The 25,604-nt window shown below is 46.2% G+C and overlaps 1 protein-coding gene across 1 annotated transcript; it reads right to left on the reverse strand.

Moving 5' to 3' along the window:
- Positions 1–44: 44 nt before the first annotated feature.
- LOC147880950 (putative protein phosphatase 2C 59) lies at positions 45–24,819 on the reverse strand. The gene is made up of 9 exons (XM_087402304.1): positions 24,667–24,819; positions 23,991–24,143; positions 4,170–4,297; positions 3,956–4,054; positions 3,675–3,833; positions 3,157–3,243; positions 2,946–3,037; positions 585–659; positions 45–485 (listed from the first exon to the last, which is right to left on the reverse strand). Exons 2-9 carry the CDS (start codon positions 24,059–24,061, stop codon positions 351–353), a joined length of 846 nt encoding a protein of 281 aa, XP_087258430.1. The 5' UTR covers positions 24,062–24,143; positions 24,667–24,819; the 3' UTR covers positions 45–350.
- Positions 24,820–25,604: the final 785 nt, after the last annotated feature.

Here is a 25,604-nt window from a genome sequence, read left to right on the forward strand (position 1 = left end):
TGTATACCTCGGCCCAATTTCATAATTTTGAGAGTAAAATCAAGTGAACAAAACGCACATACAGATAGCTGTTCATAAGACAACAAATCAAAGTAGAACTACATCCACCGTGTCCTTTTGAAGAAACCAATCCCCCAAAACTCACATGTACTTTGCACGAACAAATTCAAGCTGTAATTGTTATTTGACTGCAACAAACACTGCTGTACCATAAATTACCAGCTATGTTGACTTGCAAACCCTAAACATCACCTGTTCCATTGAGGATGGTCTATATGAAAGCCACCCAGAGTCAAATGTTGTGGAAATACTTCTCGAAGAAGCTTATGTTCTGTTGAAGAGTGGCAGTTCTAAGCTGCATCATTATGGAAACGGACAACGACACAGGTGATATTGTCTGCACTTCCTTTAAGCAAGGCCTCTTCTGTCAGCCTTCTGGCTGCTTCTTCAGCATCAGGGATAGCTTGAACCATGGAAACTGCATCCTGAATACTCAGTTGAAGAATGAGCCCAAAAAAAAAAAGTCAACACCATGAAGTAAAGGGTTACTAAATCAAGCCACCAGCCAAGACATCATGTCATACCTGATTGGATACAACATCCCACAAACCATCGCTAGCAAGAACAAGAAATTCAACCTCATCATTGATGGTCTCTTCCTGCAAATAAATAGAAGTTATGCAAACAAATGAGAGAAGACTAGGCATGCATTTAGTAAAAAGATCCACCTATTTAGGTGGGATGCAACAGGACATGGATGTTACTAGGACTAGAGACAACCTTACACAAGACTGATTAGCCAACATTAAAGAATTCAAGATGTCCCCTCCTCAAGAAAATCTGTCTATAGTGAGAGACTAGTGCAGTGCACCCATGCACAATTACGACAGTGGATAAAGATCGATGAAAATCCATGTTCCTTACTTTAGTGGATTGAAGCTTTACAATGGTGTATATGCGACGAAGAGAAGCAAGAGCAGTCGGTGTTTAAAGGTTTAATGTCATTCATCTTTTATCTTGTGTATGAGAAGCCCATACCCTGACCACTCTAGAGAACAACACCAGAAGAAATGCCAAGAGATTAAGTCTTGAGCTGGAGGAGCAAGACCTATATCTAATCATCGTAGACTGAATTTCTAATAAATTCCATGCAAATATCCTGAATGTCTTGAAAAGATCGAAAGCCTTCCTCAAGTAGTATCTCATAAATCGATTTGTGTTATCAATGCATCTACATATACTAAAATATCATTTCCTCCCGGTGGTTCTTTAATTAATGTGGAAGATGTGATTACTAAGGTATCCTTTGCTATTAATTTCTCCTTTGATCAATTGATGAGAAAGATGTTAGTTCACTAGAAGGAAGTTCTAGCTTGTATGTGACCTTGATGAAGAGTCACAACAACCAGATATAAAATCTATCATTACCTTTGAAATTTCAAGCTAAACCATTATGCCCTTCTAGAGACAAACTAGGTTCTTTTGGAATGTCTTTAGCAGTCTGAATACTCCACATTTTGAGGATCCTGCTAACTGCATTCATATACCTAGATGAATCCAGGAACATTCCCAAACTCATCCTCTAAAAACACAAGTCTCATGATAGTCACTCATAAGGTTGAAAACCATAAACTCCATCACGCATAGTAGGGACTAGCTACTATGACATCCCCACTGACATCATCAGCGCCCAACAGTGGGTGTAGACCATAGTATAAAAATATGCTCTCACACATACAAATGCACACACCCACACATACTTGAGCATCCATTTATACAAAGTCTTTGTACTGAGTTTCTGTCAGCACTCCGGAGGTGAAGGGCAGACTCAGCCATGACGAAGGCTGGCACTAAAGGAGAAGGCTAATGAAAAAGTAGTCCAAAATCTCTTCATTCAAGCTACAACTGCTTGTGAAGTCTAAACGATTTCATTTTAGTCTCTCCCAAACAAGCATCTAAATCTAGCGGATAGGGCAACACACCATTTAAGATAGAAAGAATCATCGCAATACCAGCAGGCCACAACATGGACGAAAACTTCACAAGGTGAAATTTGCATGTCCGCTAATACGGCAGAAGCATACACCTAGATGAATCCACTGTTGGACGAAGCTATGTATCTCATGATGGAACTCAGCCTTAACAATCACCCTGTATTCTAATTTCATATGGAACTCAAACTTGACATTCACACCGTATTCTATTTTTCAGTAGACTTTTTTTCATGATGGAACTCAGAATTGACCTCACAAGCCTTAATAAAAGAAGCTATGTATGTAATAAAAGAAGCTATGTATCTCATGATGGAACGCAAACTTAACATTCACACTGTATTCTATTTTCAGTTTTCATTTTAGACTTTTTCTCATGATGGAGCTCAGGCTTGGTCTCATAGGTCTTAATAAACGTCCCTCCCCTCCCTCCCTCCCTCCCTCCAAGACTTGGTCTCATAGGCCTTAATAAGTCTCCTTCCCCCTCCCCTTCACCCTTGCCCCCCCCCCCCCTTCTTCTCTCTCTCTCTCTCTCTCTCTCTCTCTCTCTCTCTCACACACACACACACACGCACAGGTGTGGATGGGTTCCATGTGTGTGCGCATGTGCACCTCTTAAGAAAAAACTCGAAATAAGGCAACGCTAGATAAAATCAACTTCAGATTCAGATCACAGCAATATAAACAGTATCAGCTCAATCTAAATGTTTTTAAAGTCGTGTGGATAGACACAAGACTCATCTGAAGTGAGCTTAAAATCGTCCCTTTTGCACACAATAACGCTCAATTCAAAAACTCCTTTGTGGACTGGCATCAGATGCCTGTCTAGGCCTTTATGACATGATAAAACCTCTTCACATTAGCATGCAATTCTCCACATGTATTTCTAAATACACAGTTTACATAACAAATTTAAGCCGATGCAATCCTTTGGCTCATCACTGAAATAACTACCTGTAGTTCGGGTTCTGCTACAACATATTGTTTCAACAATCTGTCTCCAAAAGCACGTGATACAGCTAAAACCCCACCCACCCTCCACGTGCCTGCATTCCAGAATAGCCCCATAAAAAGCTCTGCTATATCAAGGTATAACACTTCAATAACTCAGATTGGATACCCATATGAAGAGGATTTAAAAAGGGTCCTGGTAAGAAAGGCATACCAGCCCACATAACAACTCCTCCAGCTTTCTCGATACGCTGCCGTTCATCCTTTCGGTTTGGCTTGTGGTCAGTCGATAGGGCAACAGCTGCATCCACAATTAAATTTATTTGTAGCCCGAACCACTTAAGTGTCACACAATCTGCCTCTCATTTCCCTTCCACTTTACCTCTCTCACGGTATATCTGCTAAAGCAATCAAAAACAATAATGGATGCAAACATGGCCACAGACCTCAGAATACGCATACTTCCTTCATAAGATTGTGACACACACACAGAGATATCCGTGACCCCAAGCCACCAACGCAAGCTAAGATATTGAATGTACTCCTTAGCAACAAGACACCCTTAAGTTTTATAATAGTTATAATCTGCACACGCTTCCCATACCCTTATCGTACTTATTGACAGCCCCCCTCTCCCCAAAAAAAAAGTGAAAACACCAGCCTGCACAAAAAGAATACATATTTCAAAAGTATTTCTTCCGATTGATCAAGCCTCTGAGAATGGCATATTACCTTTGCCAGCCCTGCAAATAACTGCCCTGGAATCACCTACATTGGCAACAAGCAAGCGATCTCCCACTAGTACAGCAGTTGATGCAGTTGATCCAGCATCTCTATATTGGCTAATCTCAGCTTTCAAATACTCTGAATCTGTTTGCTGGTAAGTTTCCACTACAACAAAAACAGTTTTATCAGCAGGACAAAAGAGTAGAATGTGAATCAAAAAGTTTCAAAAAGCACATCTGGCAGAAGGTGACAGACTAATCAATGGTTGTTTGACAAAAGACATTTACCTATTGCACTCCTTGTGTCAGTTATGAACTTAGGATGCTTGATTAGATTCTCAAACAGGTTTTTTTGCACATAGTCTGCAGCACGGGAGCCGCCATGTCCTGATGAAAGCCAATACACATATTTGAAAACCAAGACTGACATTACAAAGAAAGCAGCAAGGGTGAATGAAATTCAAAAGCAAGCAGAAACTTTAATACCCAAGTCAAGGCTTACCATCAAAGACACCAAATAAGCCTACAGTTTGATCTTCGACTTGTGCAAATCGAGCCTCATAAAAATCCTCCATAAAAGCTCTCTTTCCACGCAAACTTGAAAATCCATAGCTACACTTCGCATTTTCACTAATCCAGTCCACAACAAGGCATAGTTTAGAGGCTGTTGTTTAGCAGCAAAAGAACCAGAAGGCCTGCAGCATTATGTACACCATAAACTACAAACAAGGAATAGTTAAGGGCTATTCACGTAAACAAAACCAACTTCATCATGAACTACTTAGTATGCACAAAAACTCTCTCCCCCTGCAGCCTTCTCTCTCTCTCTCTCTCTCTCTCTCTCTCTCTCTCTCTCTCTCTCTCTCCCCCCCCTCCCCCCCCCTGCATTCTCTCCCCCTGCCACTCTTCTATCCCCCTTTCTCTTATCTGTCCCCTACCCCTTTTCTACATTTGTATCAGAGCTCCAACCCTGGCACCATTGCTTCACCCTTTTCTCCTTCATCCTTTGCCCTTCCAACAACGCAGGCAACGCCTTCGCCAGCACCAGCGCAAGCTCAAAGGGAGTGCAAGCCCAATGACAGAGCAAGCGCCTAACACACAGGCAAAGCTGTCGTTGAGCCAACTAAACCAGCAAGCCTACCTATGGTTCTGACAACAAACCTGATGTTGTGCATGAACCAGACACATCAACCCAGTTCTTGTCTATAAAGCTCTTCACAAATCAGACAAACTAGTCCCTCATGAACTGCTACTGACGAAAGGTAGACACCAACGTCAGCCGCTCAGCCTAAATCTGGCCAACGCCTCCTGCTTAGCCCAAATCTGACGCCTGAATCTGGTCGAACTGTTTACAGATGAGAGCCATTCACCGTCATTCACCATCGAGCGGTTCACTGATCAAAACCACTAGTGCAAATCACCACCTCATCCGCCACGGATGCACCGCAATCAAGCACTCGCAAGGCTACTTACTCATGCTGCACGTCCTGCTTGCCTCTATTACCTGGCTCTGCCCTTCGATGTGAGGGCTCACAAAACCATTGAGCAAGCTGCCCAACTTGCAGAAGTCTCCCAAGATGCTTGACTAGCACTGCAGCACCACATTTCCAAGGTTTCCCACAATATCGGGCAGCAGACTGCCGTATGTCAAGCCTTATAGGCACCTGGGTGCAAAGCCAGGAGTAAAACCAAGTGCTGCAACACAAAAATCAGAAATAAAACAGCACACTAGGGTCACAGCCAAGCTCAGCATGATTATTGAGCTATCTGATGATGAAGAATTAATGGATGCATCTGAGTCCCTACATGTGTCTCACGATGAGATAGATGCGGCACAAGAATCAGAAGAAGCTCCATGCTGCTGCAGCCGCAAAAGGTTCCAATTTTCCGTTTGATCCAGGCCAGCTTGGAAAGCACTTCAATGACATACACAAGGCTCAGCCCAGCAATGGTATTCCAGGTCGTATGCCTAAAGTCTCCTTAGTGGAGCATCGTACTGCTGTCCCATTCCATGCACAGAATGATGCTAATGGGAATGCTCCTGTGGATGAGGACGAGCAATATTGGATGCTCAGCCAAAACTTCAGGCGATTTCGTTTGATGCATTGATGGGTGCCAGGAGTGCCGAGACATTGAGATTGATGAGTGGGTATGACTGTTCATATGCTAGTGGACAGCACGAGTACACATAGCTTCATCAACACCAAGCCTTGCAGAAGGTGGGATTGTTGCCACAGAGATAGACCATGGGCTGAGAGTGAAGGTTGCCAATGGACAGCATATGATCAGCAGACTATGTTGCCAGGATCAGAGGATCAGGCTCTCTCATGATTATGATTTTGCAGGTGATCTCTTTGCATTGGACATGGGTCCAATCGATATTATCATGGGCTGCGATTGGATGAAATCATTGGGGGAGTTTTGAATGCCGTGACACTCCCCTTTGCACACGGGTAGATCAGTGGTATTGCAAGGCATGACAGCCCCAAAAATGCAGATCATTTCAGTAAGGCAGTTGGCCCGAAAGAAAAAAAGTGCCATTTAAATGTCAGTGGCTCATACGGGCAGCATTCCCGAGGTGAAGGATATGGAAATACAGCAGTTGCTCTCAGATTTTGCAGATGTATTTGCTGATATGCCATCTCAATTGCCTCCAAAGAGGGATGTGGATCATGCCATAGATCTAGAATCTGGCAGTAAGCCCATAAACAAAGCCCCATACCATTGGGAGGAAGTGACAGTACAGGTTTGGGGGTTTCTTGAGAAGAATTTCATCTCTCATAGCACCTCTCCCTTTGCCTCCCCAGTGCTCCTGGTAAAAAAGAAATACAGTTCATACCGTATGTGCATTGACTACAAGGATGTCAACAAGGCTACCATAAAAAACAGATTTCCAATTCCCAGGGTTGATGATTTGTTGGATGAACTCGAGGGTGCTCAGTTCTTTAGGTCAGGCTACATTCAGATCAGAGTGAAAGAGGGAAATGAGCGCAAGCCAGCCTTCCGCATAGTATGGGGTTTATATGAATTCAAAGTTTGATGCCATTTGGGTTGACTAATGCACCAACCACCTTCCAAGCACTCGTGAACAAAATATTAGAGCCAATGCTCGTTGATGCGTGCTAGTTTTCTTTGATGACATCCTCATTTACAGCAAGAACCAACTTGAGCACATTGGACATGTCAAGCCAGCGCTGGAAATTTTAAGGTTGCATCAACTTTATGCAAAAGCCAGCAAATGTACTTTTATGGCAGAAGAGGTTGAATATTTGGGGTACATTGTGAGTAGAGATGGTATTCGGGTAGATCCTACAAAGGTGAAATGCATAAGGGAATGGCCGCAGAAATCAACTAGGCAGTCGCGACCTTCCCGCCTCCCTGCTGCTGCAGCCCCGTCGCCCACGGCCCCTCGCTGCCTGCGCGCCGCTTCACCCCCCTCCCCCCCCGTCTTCCTCCACTTCCCCTCCATCGCCCTCCTCCACCTCGCCTCGCACCCCTCTTCGATCTGATGGCAGCAACGGCTGGAGTTCAGCGGAACCTCCCTCGCCAGGGCCTCCGTAGACCTCGCTTGAGCAGCCTCGATCGTGTGAGGGTGGGTTCACCTCTAGCGGCAGAGCTGGCCAGTGGCGGGTTGGGTGGTCTGCACCCTTTGCCCTCTTGGGGCATGCTTCGTTCGCGCAGGGCTTGTAGGTGCAAGTTGCTTGCTCGTGCCACCCGTGGCTTGGGGCATTGCATCTCCTCGGAGGGGAGCATTGTTGGCTGTAGCCTGCTCCTCCGCCCCAGCGGCTTGCATCACCTGCACCCTCATCGCAGCAACAGGAACATCTTTCAGGAAGCGACGTGTGTGCTCGGGACCTTTTGTCGAGGAAAGGTTTGGTACTACCTCGAGCTCAAGGAGATAGAGATGCGAGATGCCTTCTCCCATGGTGGTCAAGAGCTCTTCTTGATGGTCAAGCTCGACAACAGAGATCCTGGCGCTTCCGATCTCGGAGCTACACCGGCTCTTGGAACCGTGCTACCTCGACGTGGCTTCACTGCTTTCCTCCCAGTAGGGGTTCTTGATCGTGGTTGGCACCTTGGTCACGGTCGGCCTCGATTGCTGGATATTGACTCAGAGGAGTCATATCAGTTGATGGTTCACTGTCTCGAAGACCTTCTTCCCACAGGGCGGCGGCTCTTGGTTCTATCCGCAGGGCTGCTGGACTTGATCCCTTCTCTTGGGGCTCTACTCTTTCTTGTTGTACCAGGAGGCTCCCCAACTGGGTTGAGGCCTGCAGATGCGTGGAGCGGGCTACTGGAGTGCGAACTCGCCCCCCGCCAGGCGGTGGTTGCTCATGCAGGCGGGTCTTTTCTTGTTGGTGCCCTCGGGCGGGCTCGATGGAGGGGAGCTCAGCGGAGGAGGGACCCTGTTTTGCTAGGGTCTCCAAGCTTCTCAAGACTCAGAGCTTTTCTCGAAGATTCTTTTTCCACAGGGCGGCGGCCCTCGACTCCTTCCTCAGGGATCCCTTCTCCTTTGGCTCTACTTCTTCTTGTCGTACCAGGAGGCTCCCCATGTGGGTTGAGACCTGCAGGTGCGTGGAGCGGGCTACTGGAGTGCGGACTCGCCCCCCGCCAGGTGGTGGTTGCTCATGCTGGCAGGTCTCTTCCTATTGGCACCCTCGGGTGGGCAAGATGGACGGGAGCTCAACGGAGGAGGGATCCATACATGCTTGGATTACGAGTATCTCCAGAATTCACTTCATCAGGGATTATTGGTCGGCCTCGATTGTTGGATGTTGACTCAGAGGAGTCATATCAGTTGATGATTCACTGTCTCGAAGACTCTCTAGTACTTCCAGGATTCACTTCATCAGGGATCCGTAGCTTTTTTGGTTTCGCGGTTTACTGGTTTTCAGAAGACCCAGACTAGGTTTTTTGTTTTGACAGCATTTTGCAACAGTTTTTGCTTGGCCCTGTGTGGCTTGTAGTTTCGCAGATGGGAGTTATCCCTGTGCTCCAGCATTTTATGCTGTTGAGTCTCTTGTATGCCTTTTCTCGAAGTAATATAATTAGCCCTTCTTTTTTGGAAAAAAAATAAGGGAATGGCCGCAGCCACAAAACCCACCCAACTGAGAGGTTTTTTGAGTCTTGCCTCCTACAAGAGATTTATTCAAAAATCTGCCAAGAGGGCAGCTCCTCTTACTAACCTTTTGAAGAAGGATGCCTTTCAGGGGTCCAAAGAAGCACAACTCAGTTTTCAAGACCTGAAATATACCTTAACTCATGCACCTATGTTGGTATGCCTTGACTTCTCATAGCCATTCATTGTGGAGGCAGATGCTAGTAGTAAAGGCTTGGGGACTGTTTTATGACATAAGCATGGGGTAATAGCAAAGCAGAAAATTTGACGCCAAAGAGCTCAACTACCATGTTTATGATCAGGAAATGTTGGCCAACCTACATGCCTTCAAAAAGTGGCATCACTACCACCTGTACGAGATCAAAATCAAGGTCAAAACTGACAATAGGACACTCAATATTCCCTTACTCAGCCCACCTTGTCTGCCAAGTAAAAGAGATGGTTGGCTTCAATGCAATCCTGTGATTTTGACATTGAGTACAAGAAAGGGAAAGAAATGTGGTTGTAGATGCCTTGTCTAGAATATGGTCTTGCACGTTGCCTATTGTCTCAACTATTCATGGCATTCAGGAAGAGTATATGCAAAATCCAAATGAGTGTCACCAGGACTTATGAGAGGGTCAAACAAAGCTTCTTCTAGGAAGGCAAGTGGCGAGATATCACCGTTTGGGACTTCTCCTAAGAAAATAAAGAGTAATCTTTATTAGAATTGACTTCGGTCAAAGAATGGTAAAGTTGATTAACCAAGAAATAGTTTTATTGTTTTACTTTTGCCTTGCATTGGTAAAAAGAGAACTGAGGGGACGCCCACAAGGGACTAGAAATAGTCCAAGAACTAGGAATGCATGCATTTCGCTAACCTCTAATGGGTTAAAGTGTTGGAATTTGTTTGTGCCATGTGTAGGACCTAAGAGAGTGCAAAAAGGACCCAAGAGTGGGTAGAAAAGTGTTAAAAAAGCTGGTCCCACAAGGCTCAAAAAGTAAAGACAAGGGGGCGCCTCATTCAAAGGAGGGCTCACAAGATTAAAAGGTGCCTGAAAGCCCCAGAGCACCAGCTTTAGAAGGAAAAAGACTAAAAGCTTGGCTTTCTGTAAAATTAGCTTTTAGAAAGCAGGCCCTAGCTTTTTGCTAGGCCAAGTCTATAAAAGAAAGGCCCTAGGCCTCCTAGATTCATTCAGAATTGTACTCAATTCTATGCTCTTTCAAGAGCCAGTTGTACAAAGATTATTCTATTGCAATAAAGACCTTCGGGGGGGTCCAGCCCTTATTTTTGGGCCCTAGTGCTGTGTTATGCTCCTTACCCTTCTCTCCCATCACTCTATCTTATTAGCGATTAAATTACCACAGCCCCCGTACGTATCTCGAGAAGTGTACGGAATTTCCAGCGCCAGATATCCTTGCTCTGAGTGCCATAATTTGCTTTAGAAGAGTTCCGCATTGATTGCGATTGTCCCACGGTGCCGAAGTGAATTGCGGATTTTATCTGGTTTGAACAGAATAAAGTTAACAGCAAACTACCAGCTGATCTATTGCAACCATTACCCATCCCAAAGGGAAAATGGACACATATAGCAATGGATTTCATCACAGGCTTGCCTTCTACAGAAAGGGTATGGGACAGCATTTATGTCGTGGTGGTTAAATTGACAAAACAAATAACATTTCATACGCACTAAGACCCGATATTCAGTATCACAGGTTGCTTGGCAGTTCATTGATCATGTGTTTAAGAACCATGGTTTTCCAAGGAACTTGCCAGTGACAGGGATGCAAAATCTATGAATCACTTTTGGCAAGACTTATTTACAGCAGTGGGAACTTTACTCACATCTAGCACTGCATACCATCCTAAGACTGATGGTCAGTCTGAAAGGGTGAGGGTGAACAAATATGGGTAGAGGAATACCTAAGGCATTTCTGTCATGAGACCCGGAGCTTGTGTAATAAGTGGCTTGCACTTGCACTAAGCATCTCTATATTGGCATGAGCCCATTTGAGGCAATGTATGGGTGCACAATGGGACCGCCTTCCTCAGTTGCAGACTTGGCTGTGAAAAAGCAGCAAGCACAAAACGACGTGGAGAGGATGGAAGCTCTTCTACAATTGAATATGCAAGATGCCCAAGCCAAGCAGAAGAAAGTTGAATGTAGGACATACTTGGTTTTCAAGGAAGGGGAATGTGCATTTATGTCTCCACAAAAATCATTATGCTTCATTGAAGGGTAATACCAACACAAATCTGGCTCATCGGTATTATGGCTCTTACAGGATCATCCGCAAGATTGGGGAGGTAGCATATCAATTGGAGCTACCGAGCACCTCCAAGATCCACAATGTATTTCGCGTATCTTTGCTGAAACCACATGTAGGCCGGCATGCACACATACTTCTAGAGCTGCCACCTATGGATGAAGAGGGTCATAGCATTTATGTCCCCGAGCACATTGTGGGTTTCAAAGATAGAGTACTCCACAACAGGGTATACATTGAGTACCTCATCAAATGGAAAGGATTGGTAGCCAGAGAGCATAGTATAGGAGTACCCTTATCTTTTGAGCCACACACACCACATATGACGCACGGCACCTACCACAACATACACTTTGATCACAGCCTCTCCCCTGCCTACTCTGGATGCCTAAATAGACTCCTAACCTACATCGATCACATACCACTCATGGAAGACCGTGCTGCCCTGATTAGTCGCACACTCCACGAGGCTGCCCTCCAAGTCTTTCCCCACACCACACGGTCCACTAGACCATCATCTCTTGGTTCTATACCCCGCAACAACTGGTACGATGCTAAGTGCAAGGCTTTTCGTCGACAACTCCGACTTGACACCAGGTGTCACCTCCTGAACACACCAGACACAGTACGCAAGTACCAACGTCTCGTACGTCGGAAGAAGCAGGCATTTCTTCGTCAAAATGAGGAGTTGCTGAACATCTTGTACAACAACAACTCTAAGGAATTTTGGCGGAGATTCCTTGAGCGTAGGTCTCCATCACCCCTCACCGACTTTGGCACACGTATGCATGCCATCTTTATGATGTCCCACACCAGCCTACTCCAGATCTCATACACACACCTCGCCCCACCACTTGCACGTTGTTCACCAGAGGGGGAGTCAAGGACGCGACATTGAAACTGCACAATGATCGAGCTAAGGACCACAAGGGGCTATACACTGAGTTTATCGCATATGGGATCGACACGTTAGCCCCAATCCTAGCAAAGCTATTCAATGACGCTGTTTGCCTTGGCTTCCCCCACACTTGGACACTCAACTGGACACTCAACACCATCACCCCCAACCACAAGGCAAGGGATCCCATGGACCCGAGTAGCTACAGGACTATCATGATTGGACATGTGATGTCCAAGATCTATGCAGCAGTGTTGGATGTGTCGGTCAGCCTATTCACAGAGATGAGAGGGCTCAGAGCAGAGGGTCAGGCCGGTTTCAGACGAGACCATGGGACTATGGATCACATACTCACACTCAGGAGTGTCATAGAGGAGGCCAGATCACGGAAGGAGAGGGTATATTGCTGCTTTGTGGATTTCCGCAAAGCCTTTGACACAGTACCTCAAGCTCAACTCATCACATGTCTACAGGCATTGGGATTTGACCAGGAGATCATCGAAGCAGTCATGGCACTTTACGAGAGAGTCTCAAGCAGAGTTTGAACAGACGCAGGTTGGACAAATGAGATCTTGAGCACCATAGGGATCAAACAGGGTTGTCCCTTATCACCAACCCTGTTTGGCCTCTACATCGATGAGCTTGAGACTTTCATGGGGGCTTCCGGAGGGACCGGTTGCTCACTTGCCGCGATCATCATCAAGATTCTTCTTTATGCAGATGACGTGACACTCTTATCATCCACACCCGAGGGGCTCCAGCGACACCTGGACGCACTGTAAGCTTTTTGTTTATCCCATGATTTGGAGGTCAACCTTGGCAAGACCAAGGTCATGATCTTTAACACCTCTCAGGCAAACATGCACCGGAAGCAATTCACTTTCGATGGGTCACCAATTGAGATCGTATCCTCATACACTTACTTGGGGGTCATCTTCTCCAGCCCAACCTTCACGATGAGACCAACGATGCAAGCCAGACTGAGCAAGGGATATGCCTCACTGGCTCGGCTAGAGAGACAGTGCTTCCACTCCCACTTCCAGAACCCTCGAACCAAACCTCTTCTCTTGGACTCCTTGGTCCAACCAGCCGGTATGTATGGCAGCCCTTGTTGGGGACCTGACATGTCAGATATAGTGGACACGGGTGGAGCGCCTCCAGATCCTTATGCTCTCACGAATGATCCGAGGGAGACCATCTTTCAAGCCGAGTTTTGTGCTTCTCAACTCCAACTAGATGCAGCCTTTCAGACCATCACATATCTACACCGGGTTAGATCATATGGGGACTACACATCAAGGAGACAGAGGTTACCATGGTTGGCTCTCGATTCCTCCATGAGGTTGGCAGCAGAGGGAGACGAGCAAGGCTAGTATGCACGGACTCACAGATGGTTTGTGAGACTGGGGTTTCACATCCATAGGATATCTCCTTTTCAGTACAGTTTGGATGCCCCTCCGGTACTCCCACCCACCATCCCGATCGGGCCACGCCAACCAGGTCATTCGAGAGGATCTCCTGCAACTACACACCTTTAAGACCTAGTTGGAGCCGAGGGAGCTTCCAGTGAAGCTGAGCTTCTACAAAGATCACTGTCTTCGTATTTCAGAGGAGGGATTCATCAAGCCACCGGGGTACACTAAGCTTCACATGCCTCACTCACTACGGATCTCCATCGGACAGTTTCGAGTATCGTCACACCGCCTCCGCATAGAGAGCTGCAGAGCAGAGGGGATTCCTAGGGAGCATCGCATATACACATTGTGCGATTGCCAAGAGGTTGAGTCGGAGGAGCATTTTATTTTCAGGTGCCCAATGTACTACGAGATTCGAGGTCACTACCACTGTCTCTTCTGAGACGGCTTCGGACTCCTTTCCATATTCCTCGCCTACCCAGATCAGAGATGCCTAGCGACCTTCATTCACAAGGGGGTCCGACACAGAGAGTACTTACTCAGGCGATGGGGCTTGGCCACACCACCAAACACCTCTCAAAGCAGGATCACAGAGTTCTTCCCATCGAGTGATATTGATCGTCCAGTCTCTAGACGCAGATGTGACAGAGACCCCGACTCGACGACCGTAGCACGACACACGAGGCATCGAGGGGACACACATCACTCTAGGGGACCTCCCGTCATTGTTTAGACCCGGGGCACGCCCCACGGGAGTCACGATGGCTCTGGTCTTGCATCGAGCCTCCTCCAAGAGACCGAGACGCACAACACCCCTTGACAGACGCCAACGTCCCATCACCGGCTATGCACGAGCTAGGACGACATGACATACGGAGGATTTTGCTCCCGCTCCAGTCTTTTTTCTTTTCATTGTCACACTCAAATGTATTTGATTATGTATGATCAGACTTGGGACTCAGCATGGGTGATGATGCTCGTTTAGTAGCTCCACCCATACTGTGATTTATATCATGTTTTCTTTCAGACTCATAGACCCATCGGTCTTCCGAAGACTCTAATAAATTTCTTTCTTTCTTTCTTTCAGCACCTTGGTGTGACAGCCCGAACATGTAATTTTAAGGGCAAAATTCTATGGGAAGGGATCAATGTAATAAAGGGGGGAAGGGGCTACTTTAGTAGCCCCTAAAGTAGCCCCTCCTCCTCCCTCCTCCTTGCAGCCTTCTCTCTCTCTCTCTCTCTCTCTCTCTCTCTCTCTCTCTCTCTATCTCTCTCTCTCTCTCTCCACCTCCACCCTACCCCTTCTCCTTCTCCTTCTCATTCTCTCTCTTCCACTGTTCTATCCCTCTTCCTCTAATCTGTCCCCTACCCCTTTTCTACAGTCATTAATTTCAACTCAAAGAGCTCTAGACATTGAGTGGCCAACATCAATCAATATTTGACGTTCATTAATGAGTTAGGCAAATGCATGTGGCAGGTCCTCATTGAGAGATTAGAGCCATGTACAGGCTTATAGTCAAAGTTTCAATGCCTTGATCGTACAAAGATCATAGCCAGATCACCCTCCCCTTGATTATTATACTAGCATGCATACCTTGATCGTACAAAGATCATAGCCGGATCACCCTGCCCTTGATCATAATACCAACATGCATGTTAGATTGTAAGGATACTAACGCATTTTTATGCCCTCGAGGGAGGGGGTTACTTGGAAATGATCGGTACGATACAAAGTCCATGAGATAGACTTAAGAACCTCAATGAAGAGCAACTATGGTCTCTAGAATGTTTGACGAAGGATTACCTTAGACACTAATGAGCTCTTCTAAAGCTCTAGCGCAAGGAGGTGTTAGAATTCTGTTCATCTCCTATTTGTACAAGAGGGAGTGGTGTGCCCGCTCGAGGATGGTGTTGTTCTTTTTTCCCCTCTCCATGGTTTTCTGCTAGTAATTGACGAGCTTTGACAGGGCATAGGTGTCATGTGCACGGATTGGTATCTGACGTGTACTAGGTACACAGAACTAGCTCAGGTTAGCCTGGGGAGGCTTAGAGCTAGGCAAGCTTGATTCTCGGGTTGAGTGGCAAGGGTACGAACTATTTATAGGTCTTCGCTATTTTTGGCGCCAGGGCCTGAGTCTATAAAAGAGGCCTAGGGAGTTCAGTTCTCAGTGTGCAGTTGGGAGCAAGTCTCGTTCCCAGGTGCTAGGTCTGATCCTGGATTGAGTCGCGGACGCGCGCCTGCATCTTAGCGTAGCCCAAGGCCCAGTGGCAGATCCGGGGCTTCACAGCGCCACCTGGTGGTATGGGACACCAGGCTGGTTTGGATCTGATTGGGAGTTCGTGCCAGTAGCTCAGCTCGTGGCTCGGAGGGGACATCTTCTGATTCGGGATCACATCCCGTAGATGTCACGGTTGGGTGGTGAGCAGCCTGCTCAGATCTGATGTTGTGTGTGGTTGTTTTGCAGATCAGGGGTTTCAGGAGTGCTGGGATGTGTCAGTTGGTGTCAGAGCCAACTCCTGAGGTAGGAACTTCTGATGCGAGAACTTTTGACAAGTTTTCCCTCCAGGTATGCCCTAAATTTCGAAATCTGTTGCTGCGTTTTTGCTGGATACCTGGGATAGGAGGGGTGGAGAGATATCTGGAAAAGAAAGAAGAATAGGGGAGAGAAAAAAATCGAGATCCCTGAAGGCCTGTGAGAGAAGTCTAGAGGAAGGGGAGAGAGAGCAGAAAAGTAGGAGAGAGGGGCGGAAAAGAGCAGCAAGGGAGGCGTGGAAGTGACGCATGTGATGGTACGGAGTAGGCAGGGGCAAAGAGAGGCCTGTCAGCCTGGCCTGTGATGGTACGGAGTAGGCAGGGGCAAAGAGAGGCCTGTCAGCCTGCGCAATAGGCTGAGTACAGCCTGCGCAACACGCTGCAAACAGCCTGCGCATAGGGCTGCGTGCAGCCTGCGCAGGGGGTGCTTTTTTCGAAAAAAGCACCCCTCCAAAGCTAGAGGGGCTTGGCCTTTTTTGGAAGCTCAGCTTCCAAATAAGGCTGCCCTGCACCCTATATAGGTGGGGGCAGGGTACCAGCCTACTCACAAGTCAGCCTACAGATTCGAGGCAGTACCTCGATTTCAGCGCCAGCCTGCCTCATCCGACCCTGCCTGCGCCAGCGCTGCCCTGCATCGTGCAGTCTTCTGCATACGTACCCTGCCTGCGTCAGCCTGCGCAGCCATCGAAGGCTCTGCATCAGCCTCATACAGACTGTACGGAATATCTGCGCCAGCCCTGTACCTGCTGCTTCGAACCCTGACTGCGCACCTGTACCTGCAGACTGTACGGACGCCGTACAGCTACGTCAGCACTGTACGGCCTCCGTCAGCATCTGTACGGCCTGCGTCAGCAGCCGTACAGCCACGTCAGCGACCGTACGGCCTGCGTCAGCAGACCGTACAGCTACTCCAGCAGCACGCGCATCCGGTTGTGGGTCCGGAGAGGTTTCGAGATTCGTGGGCTTCCGATTCGCCACGTCAGCATCATTCGGGACGGTTTTCTTCTGCTCCATCCTCCTCTGTGCTTCGTTTCAGTCAGTTATTTCTCTCAGTTTGTATTCAAATCAGATCTCAGCCATGTCTGATGCTCAAAATCCCGACTTCACCATGGGAGAGCAGGACTTGGATTACACTCCTGTGGGAGAGGAGGATCAGGGTCTCTATGACGACCTGATAACTAAAAAAGCCTTCAGTGAATTTACGACTGCTCTTGATGGCAAATTCGAGCAGGTCAATGCTAATCAATCGGGGTTGACACAGCAACTCCAGGGGATACAAGCAACTCTCACTCTTCTGGCTAGCACTGTACAGGCACTCACGCATGTGGATGCCATGGCTTCAGTGCTAGGCCCGAATATAACTCCAGATTCTTTTCCAAGTGACCAAAAGTCAAGAACAAAGGAGGTAGTTGACACTTGGTTGCACAAGTGGCAGGTACACTTCCAATTCCACCCCTATCCAGATGAGAAAAAGATCCAGCTTGCAGCAGGGTTTATGTCAGGTAAAGCCTTGCTATGGTGGAAAGAACTCCAGCCTAAGCCTGATACTTGGACAGATTTTGAGGGCATCTTCAGGAAGGAGTTCCTGAAGAAGGAGGATGACTACGATATCGTTGGCAAGCTCAAGGCCCTCGATATGTCAAAATTAAACTTGACCTTTGAAGTTTATCTTCAAAGATTTAGGGATCTGCAAACCAGGGCCACTAAAATGGATCCAGTAACCTTGTTAGGTTTCTTCGTGGATGGTTTGCCAGACTCCTACAAGTTGCAGATAAAGAACAACAAGTGCACAACATTGCAGGAGGCCATGACTTATGCGCGCATATATGATGATACCATGGCCGGTACCAAAGCAACCACAGTTACCGATACGAGTGGAAAGAACAAACGCAAGTTCTTTCAACATACGACTGGTATTGCGGAGACGAAGTCTACGGACAACGCCTCCAGGAAAAGCTTAACTCCAGCAAAGAATGGTAAGGCCCGTTTCCTTCACACTCTCAGGCTCAAGAAAGAAGGCCGATGTTTCTATTGCGAGGAGCGGGGCCACACAAAGAATGAGTGTCCTAAGCGGAAGAACCAAAAGTTGGTGCTAGGACCGAAGCTCCAGGCGGGTCCACGTACCGCAGCCAAGGAAGCAAACCAAGTCACGATGACAGGTATTTCAGTAAATGTCATTACCTGCCCCCTTTCTTGTAATTGTACTTTCAATACTTCGTTGTTTGGTTCCCATGATCTTTTCCGAGTTTATGGAGAAGTTAGGGACCAACAGGTTCACATTCTCTTTGATCCGGGCAGCTCTCACAATTTTGTTAATTACAAATTTGTGCAGAAGATGGGGCTGTCCACAGTACCTAGCGACCACACCTATGAGGTGCAGCTTCCAACTGGGAAGCAGTTTTGGGATCGCAAGGTTGAAGCGCTTCCTATCCGGATTCAGGCCTACATGGGAGCTCTTACATGTTATGTTATGCATCTGGAGCATGTAGACTTGTTGATCGGGATAGAGTGGTTTAAAACCCACAATATTCAGATCGGATGGACGGAGCATACGCTTTCTTTTGTAGATAAGGACACCCAATTTTGTATTCAGTGTGATAAAATTCCCCCTTCTCAGGGGCCTATTGTATCTGCGATGCAGCTTCGGAATATATTAAACAATTCTCATTATGATGTCTTCAGTGTATTTTGATTCCACTTTCTTCATTTATTGTTTCGGTAATTAACAAGAATGAATTAAGTGTGTTTGAACACCGTGAATTGAGAATGTTGTTAGATAATTTTAAGGACGTATTCCCAGCTCAACTGCCGGAAGGTTTACCTCCAGGACGGGCAGTAGATCATCGCATAGACTTAGTCCCAGGGGCTCAACCTATCAGTGTACCACCTTATAGGATGAGCCAGGTAGAGGAGGATGAGTTAGCTATCCAGCTTCAGGATTACCTGAATATGGGCTATATTCGCCCAAGTAAATCACCTTGGGGTGCACCTGTCCTCTTAAGAAAGAAGAAAGATTCTTCCTGGAGAATGTGTATAGATTATAAACGATTAAATAAAGTCACAATTAAGAACCGCTATCCTTTACCTCGTTCCGATGATTTGATAGACCGTTTGGCCGGAGCGAAGTATTTCACTAAGATTGATTTGCGTATGGGTTATCATCAAATCCGTATCTATGCTAAACACATAGATAGGACCGCATTCCGGACTAGGTATGGTCATTACGAGTTCCTCGTATTACCTTTTGGTTTGACCAATGCTCCTACTACTTTTCAGCAGATGATGAACGATTTGTTCAGGGATTTTCTGGGCAAATTTGTTGTAGTGTTCTTAGATGATATCTTGGTATATAGTAAAACACTCGAGGATCACATAGGACACCTCCGGGTTGTCTTAGTTGTTCTAAGACAGCATAAGCTTTATGCCAAGATAAGTAAATGTGACTTCTTTATGAAGGAGATCATTTACTTAGGACACAAGATTTCTTCTGAAGGTATTAGCATTGATCTGGATCGTATCCAGAAGGTTTTAGAATGGCCTATTCCTCAGACTGTGAAACAACTTCGTTCTTTCCTAGGATTTACGGTATTTCTTCGGAAGTCAGTGCGTGATTATTCACATATCACGGCACCCTTGACCAACATATTGAAAGGTCGTGGACGCAGGTCTACCCAGCCGATCTCTTGGAATGATGCAATGAACAAGGCTTTTGAAACCTTGAAGTTTTCTATCAAGGAAGCACCCATTCTTGCATTACCCGATCCTACCCGGCCTTATGTTTTAGAGGCCGATGCGAGTGATTATGCGATTGGGGCAGCTCTATTCCAAGAGGGCAGACCTGTAGCTTTCGAGAGTAAGAAGCTAGACGACACTCAATATCGTTGGCCCACACTCGAGAAGGAACTTTATGCTGTAGTGTATGCTCTTAAGGTTTGGAGACACTACTTGTATGGTTCAAAGTTCCTTGTATTGACTGATCACCAGTCAATTAAGTATGTGTGTGATGGATCAGAATTGAGGGGAAGGAAAGCTAGATGGGCAAAATTAATGCAAGATTTTGATTTCGAAATACGTTATCGTAAGGGTTCGTTAAATAGTGTGGCGGATGCCTTAAGTCGAGTTAAGTTTGTAAATGCTTTGTCATTTACGGAAATATCCTCATACCTATTTCAATCCTTGAGAGGGCTATACGCAACTGATAGTCATTTCAGTTCTTATTGGCAGAGAGTCCAGGATGGGAGCTCCATGGTTGACCAGGACTCAGGGATTGTGCCACCTAGGATACAGGCGGCGGGAGGTCAGTGGATGATTAGGAACGGCTTGCTGTTCCAGAATGAAAAGATTTGTGTGCCTGATGTTCTGGACCTTAAATCCAAGATTCTCTGGGAGTGTCATGATGCTCCTAGTGCGGGACATCCAGGTATACATAGGACTCTGTCTCTTGTGAAGCATACCTTTTATTGGCCTAAGATGCGTGCATTTATTGAGAACTATGTAGTAGGTTGCCGGGTTTGTCAGGTTACTAAGGCAGAACGCCTTAGAAGCACGGGCTTATTACAGCCTTTACAGATTCCAGGTAATAAATGGGAAAGCATTTCCATGGATTTTATCACTGGTTTGCCTCGAACGCGCAAGGGTCATGACTCCATTTGGGTCATAGTAGACCGTTTGACAAAAATGGCTAGGTTCTTACCTACTAGAACAACTATTTCAGCTGTTCAGTTGGCTCACGAGTTTGTGGACCACTTGTTTAAGCTGTATGGTTTGCCATCTGACATAGTTAGTGACAGGGACTCAAAGTTTACAAGTAACTTTTGGACACTTGTATTTGAGAAGTTAGAAACTACTCTAAGTATGAGTTCCTCGGATCATGCACAATCTGATGGCAGTACAGAGAAGGTCAACCAGTTGGTTGAAGACATGCTTCGGATATATGTATCTAAGAGACAGTCTTCATGGGAAGATTATCTACCTATGATTGAATTTGCTTACAACAGTGCAAAGCATTCTAGTACAGGTTATAGTCCTTTTATGCTTATGTACGGGTTTCAACCTAAGTCACCAGTTATGGTTGGATTAAAAGGGATTCAAAATGATGCTGCTAAGAATTTCTTGCTAGATATGCAGGAAATGTTGCAGTTTGCCAAGGAATCTATTAGAAGTGCCCAAGATCGGGACAGATATTATGCTAATAGACATCGTTCACCTAGAGAGTTCTCTGAAGGAACGATGGTATATTTGCAAATTCCTAAGGAATCCAAGAGCCTAAGTACTGGTTTGGTTCCGAAATTATCCCCCAGATACTGTGGTCCTTTCAAGGTCATTAAAAGAATTGGACCAGTTGCATATCGACTAGAATTGCCTCCTGATGTTAAAGTACATCCAGTCTTTCATGTCAGTAGACTGAAAGAAGTATTGGGTGCAGATGATCAACTTGTTTCTCCTCATGAGATTATAGAAGTTACAGATTTGACTTTTATTCCTCACGAACTTGAGTGTATTCTTGAATTTCGTGAAAGACAGATTCGAAATCGTACTATCACGGAATACAAGATTAAGTGGAAGGATCATGTTGAGGAGGATGCAACATGGGAGACATTACAAAACCTCCAAAGAACATTTCCAGATTTCTTAGCGAACTCAGGAGTGAGTTCTTAGAGGAGGGGGAGTATGTCATGTGCACGGATTGGTATCTGACGTGTACTAGGTACACAGAACTAGCTCACGTTAGCCTGGGGAGGCTTAGAGCTAGGCAGGCTTGATTCTCGGGTTGAGTGGCAAGGGTACGAACTATTTATAGGTCTTCGCTATTTTTGGCGCCAGGGCCTGAGTCTATAAAAGAGGCCCAGGGGGTTCAGTTCTCAGTGTGCAGTTGGGAGCAAGTCTCGTTCCCAGGTGCTAGGTCTGATCCTGGATTGAGTCGCGGACGCGCGCCTGCATCTTAGCGTAGCCCAAGGCCCAGTGGCAGATCCGGGGCTTCACAGCGCCACCTGGTGGTATGGGACACCAAGCTGGTTTGGATCTGATTGGGAGTTCGTGCCAGTAGCTCAGCTCGTGGCTCGGAGGGGACATCTTCTGATTCGGGATCACATCCCGTAGATGTCACGGTTGGGTGGTGAGCAGCCTGCTCAGATCTGATGTTGTGTGTGGTTGTTTTGCAGATCAGGGGTTTCAGGAGTGCTGGGATGTGTCAATAGGGGCTGGAGTAGCGGATTGATATATGAGCTGGAAAGGGCTAAAAGTGGCCAATTACTTGGAGGACTGACAGGGACAACCAGATCACACCAACTTGATCAAGCCAACTGACCATGCCAGTCAGCCTATCTAGACAGTCAACAGAAGACACCCCCGGCCCATAAATAGACCCATTGTTGCCTTTTGTTGTACGCCAATTGATCGGGTTTAATCCAGTGAATAAAGCATAGTTCCAACACATTTCTCTTGCATTCTCTTGCATGTTTTTGCTCTCTCTATGTTCACATCATTTCCACTGCATATTCTGACATATGAATATGTGTGTGTGTAGACAGACACACACAAATAGATTACTAGGTAGTGATATAGATAGATATATATATAGATATAGACATATATAGATCTATATAGTCCTCTCTCTCTCTCTCTCTCTCTCTCTCTCTCTCTCTCTCTCTCTCTCTCTCTCTCAGTGAGCGTCAGTAGCGATCCGTCGTCGTTTTCCTCCTCAGAGCCAACCTAACCAAATCCAAAGCCACTATCAGGCAAGCTCCTCTAGTCTCTCCTCAATCATCTGATGGAGTTGGTCCCCCAGACAACATACATAAGTCTAACCAATCGCAGGGCCAAGCCCTTATCTTTTATTGTTCTTGGTTTTTTTCAGCCTCAGACGTGTTTTGTAGACGTCAACTCTCTCTCTCTCTCTCTCTCTCTCTCTCTCTCTACGTAGTGAATGATCTCTTTCTATGGATACTTGTACCTCCACATCCCTTGCATCTCTAGCTACATGTAGTATACATGCAATGTGCACGTTTAAGTGCGTAAACGAGCATGCCTTACCTCCACACACACACACACACACACACACACAGAGGCAAAACCACACATGTATATATATATATAGAGAGAGAGAGAGAGGTTGAAGTAGCTAGAATAAACAGAAACAATATTGCCCACCTTTGATTAAGGTTAGGGTTACACAATCATATACCTAGATGAATCCAGGAACATTCCCAAACTCATCCTCTAAAAACACAACATAGTGCACTTTCAATCTCATGATAGTCACTCACAAGGTTGAAAACCATAAACTCCATCATGCATAGCAAGGACTAGCTACTATGACATCCCCACTGACGCCATCAGCGCCCAACAGTGGGTGTAGACCATAGTATAAGAATATGCTCTCACACATACAAATCCACACACCCACACATACTTGAGCATCCATTTATACAAAGTCTTCGTACTGAGTTTCTGTCGGCACTCCGGAGGTGAAGGGCAGACTCAGCCATGATGAAGGCTAGCACTAAAGGAGAAGGCTAATCAAAAGGTAGTCCAAAATCTCTTCATTCAAGCTACAACTGCTTGTGAAGTCTAAACATTTTCATTTTAGTCTCTCCCCAACGAGCATCTAAATCTAAATCTAGCTGATAGGGCAACGCACCATTTAAGATAGAAAGAATTATCACAATACCAGCAGGCGGCAACTTGGACGAACAACTACAGTATATGTGGGCAAATATGCAAGCAACATTATCAAAACCATTTATATTACCACCGACTGCATTTTTCAAGTGGCAGCACGTCGTCCAAATATCAGCAAACGCTAACAGTCCTCAGTCACATATTAAAAATATTCAGTTCAACCAATACAAACTGTACCATTACATAGATCAATTTTTAATAGGAAAAAAAATCACCAATTCGACATTAAGAAAATATAGGCAAGTTTGATGTCCCATAATTCTATAAGAATCTTGAATAATTGCATCGGAAAATGGTCAAGCCATCCATGGCGCCTGGAGAAAGTCTTAGCCGTACACCACGAAAAGATGCCATGAGAGCTAACGCATTCGGCTGCAAACAATAGATCTAGGAGACCACAATATTGACAGAAAAGATCGAAAGAGTACCTTTGACCCCCACCGCTCGTCTCTCCACTTGGCGGGTCACTTGCTGACAGAACACTATTAAGGCAGCTCATTGCCCTGTACAAATGCTCCTACTTCAACTGGCACAATGGCATTTCACATCCCCATGGACGAGACTGACACCGCTTTAAAAAACTGCAAAAGCAACTCCAACTTGAGCTAACCCACGCGCTGTTGTCCTATAGCACTGAATCTCCTCTTGCACGATCCACAAAAAAGCTTAACTACATCCACGTATAAACTGCAATGTCCCATAAACTCTACTATGAGCTGCAAGATTTCGATCAGGGTAGCAAAAGACAGGAAAAGCTTAACAACACTTGCATCACGAACTGTGCGCATCGACAACCCTTCGTTTCAGGACGGCAACAAGGGAAGCAGTGTGCAGCAAGTAAGACGAACGGAGCACGGTAAGTGAATGAGGCGGGAGAAGAAAGATTAGGCGACAGTATGACAAAGAGTGTTTGCTGAGGGTAGAATTCGGCGTCTTACATACATAAGGAAAGGCGCTCAGGGCATGGCGATGTGTGGAGGAAACGGAAAGCGGTGCGAGCGTCCGACCGGGAAAAGGCAAATCGTGGTCAGATCCGAGCAAATCGGCGAGGGTCTTCAAAGGATTCGGGGGAGGAAGGAAAAAAGGGAGAGGGAAGGAACAAACCTGGGGGGGGACGCCACCATAGCCCGATCTGTGGTGCTGGGGAGGATGCCGGGAGCAATGGAATTGCTGGAGGAGGAGCAGAAGAGCAGCAAGGGCAAACCAGAAGAAGCTCTCGCAGGAAAAGCAGAGCAGAGAAAAGAAGAATGAAGAAAATATGAGAGAGAAGAGAGAGAGTAGAGAGAGAAATAGAGAGCGAGGTCGCCGGTACTCCCCCGCCGTCCGATCACCTCTCCCATCGACGCCCCATATTTCACTCCCCCTCCCATCCCCACCGTCCACGTGTCCTCCATCTCGCTCGCCCCCCTTAACCCAACCTCAACCACGTGTCCCCCCCCTTCCATGAAAGTTGGCTTTTGACCTAGCCTAACCAAACGAACAAATGAAGAAATCCGTGAGAAATGGTCATTAGCTCACTTGATGACAAATGTTAAAATTTAGTCTTTACTAAAATTTGGTCATTCTTTGACGGGTTTACAAACTTATGACAATAAAGATATGTTGCCTACAAGCCCCATTCGAACCATGATATAGGCCTTCTTTGCATTTCTAAAAACATAGTAAAGGGGCTATTGTATCTATGATCATAGTAGTCCAAGGAATTTTTCTTCTCGAGGCGAATTCAAAGTAAAGCTTTTAGCTTGTGTGTGGTTGTTGGCTTTTCAGCTTTTAGCTTGTGTGTGTTTTTTACCCCCCTCCAACATGGCTATAAATCAATTCAGGGCCTCCACTCTCCTTCCATGCTTCAGCTCTACCTAGAATGATTGCCCTGGCTTCCTCCAGCTACAAGTCTTCAAGTCACTTCAAGCTTTCCGGTTGCTCATCCAAGTCTCGCATGTTCATTTGAGAGGAAGGCGCTAAAGCCGATTCACCTGTTAACTGTTGAAGCCGTTGCCTGGAAAAAAATGCTATCCATAAAGCCGTTTGCCAGAAAAGCAGGC

This window comes from Dipteris shenzhenensis, chromosome 31 (assembly GCF_047967505.1).
Source record: "Dipteris shenzhenensis isolate YYH24624 ecotype China chromosome 31, Dip_SZ_1.0, whole genome shotgun sequence".
Lineage (NCBI taxonomy): Eukaryota > Viridiplantae > Streptophyta > Polypodiopsida > Gleicheniales > Dipteridaceae > Dipteris > Dipteris shenzhenensis.

Bases quoted from the DNA above. Each gene is read 5' to 3' on its own strand.
- LOC147880950 (XM_087402304.1), bottom strand. From the start codon at position 24,061: ATGAGCTGCCTTAATAGTGTTCTGTCAGCAAGTGACCCGCCAAGTGGA. The intron at 3,834-3,955 runs GTAAATGTCTTT...TTTTTGTTGTAG, and splicing joins TGACACAAGGAGTGCAATAG to TGGAAACTTACCAGCAAACA. The intron at 660-2,945 runs GTAGTTATTTCA...ATTTATTTGCAG, and splicing joins TAGCAGAACCCGAACTACAG to GAAGAGACCATCAATGATGA.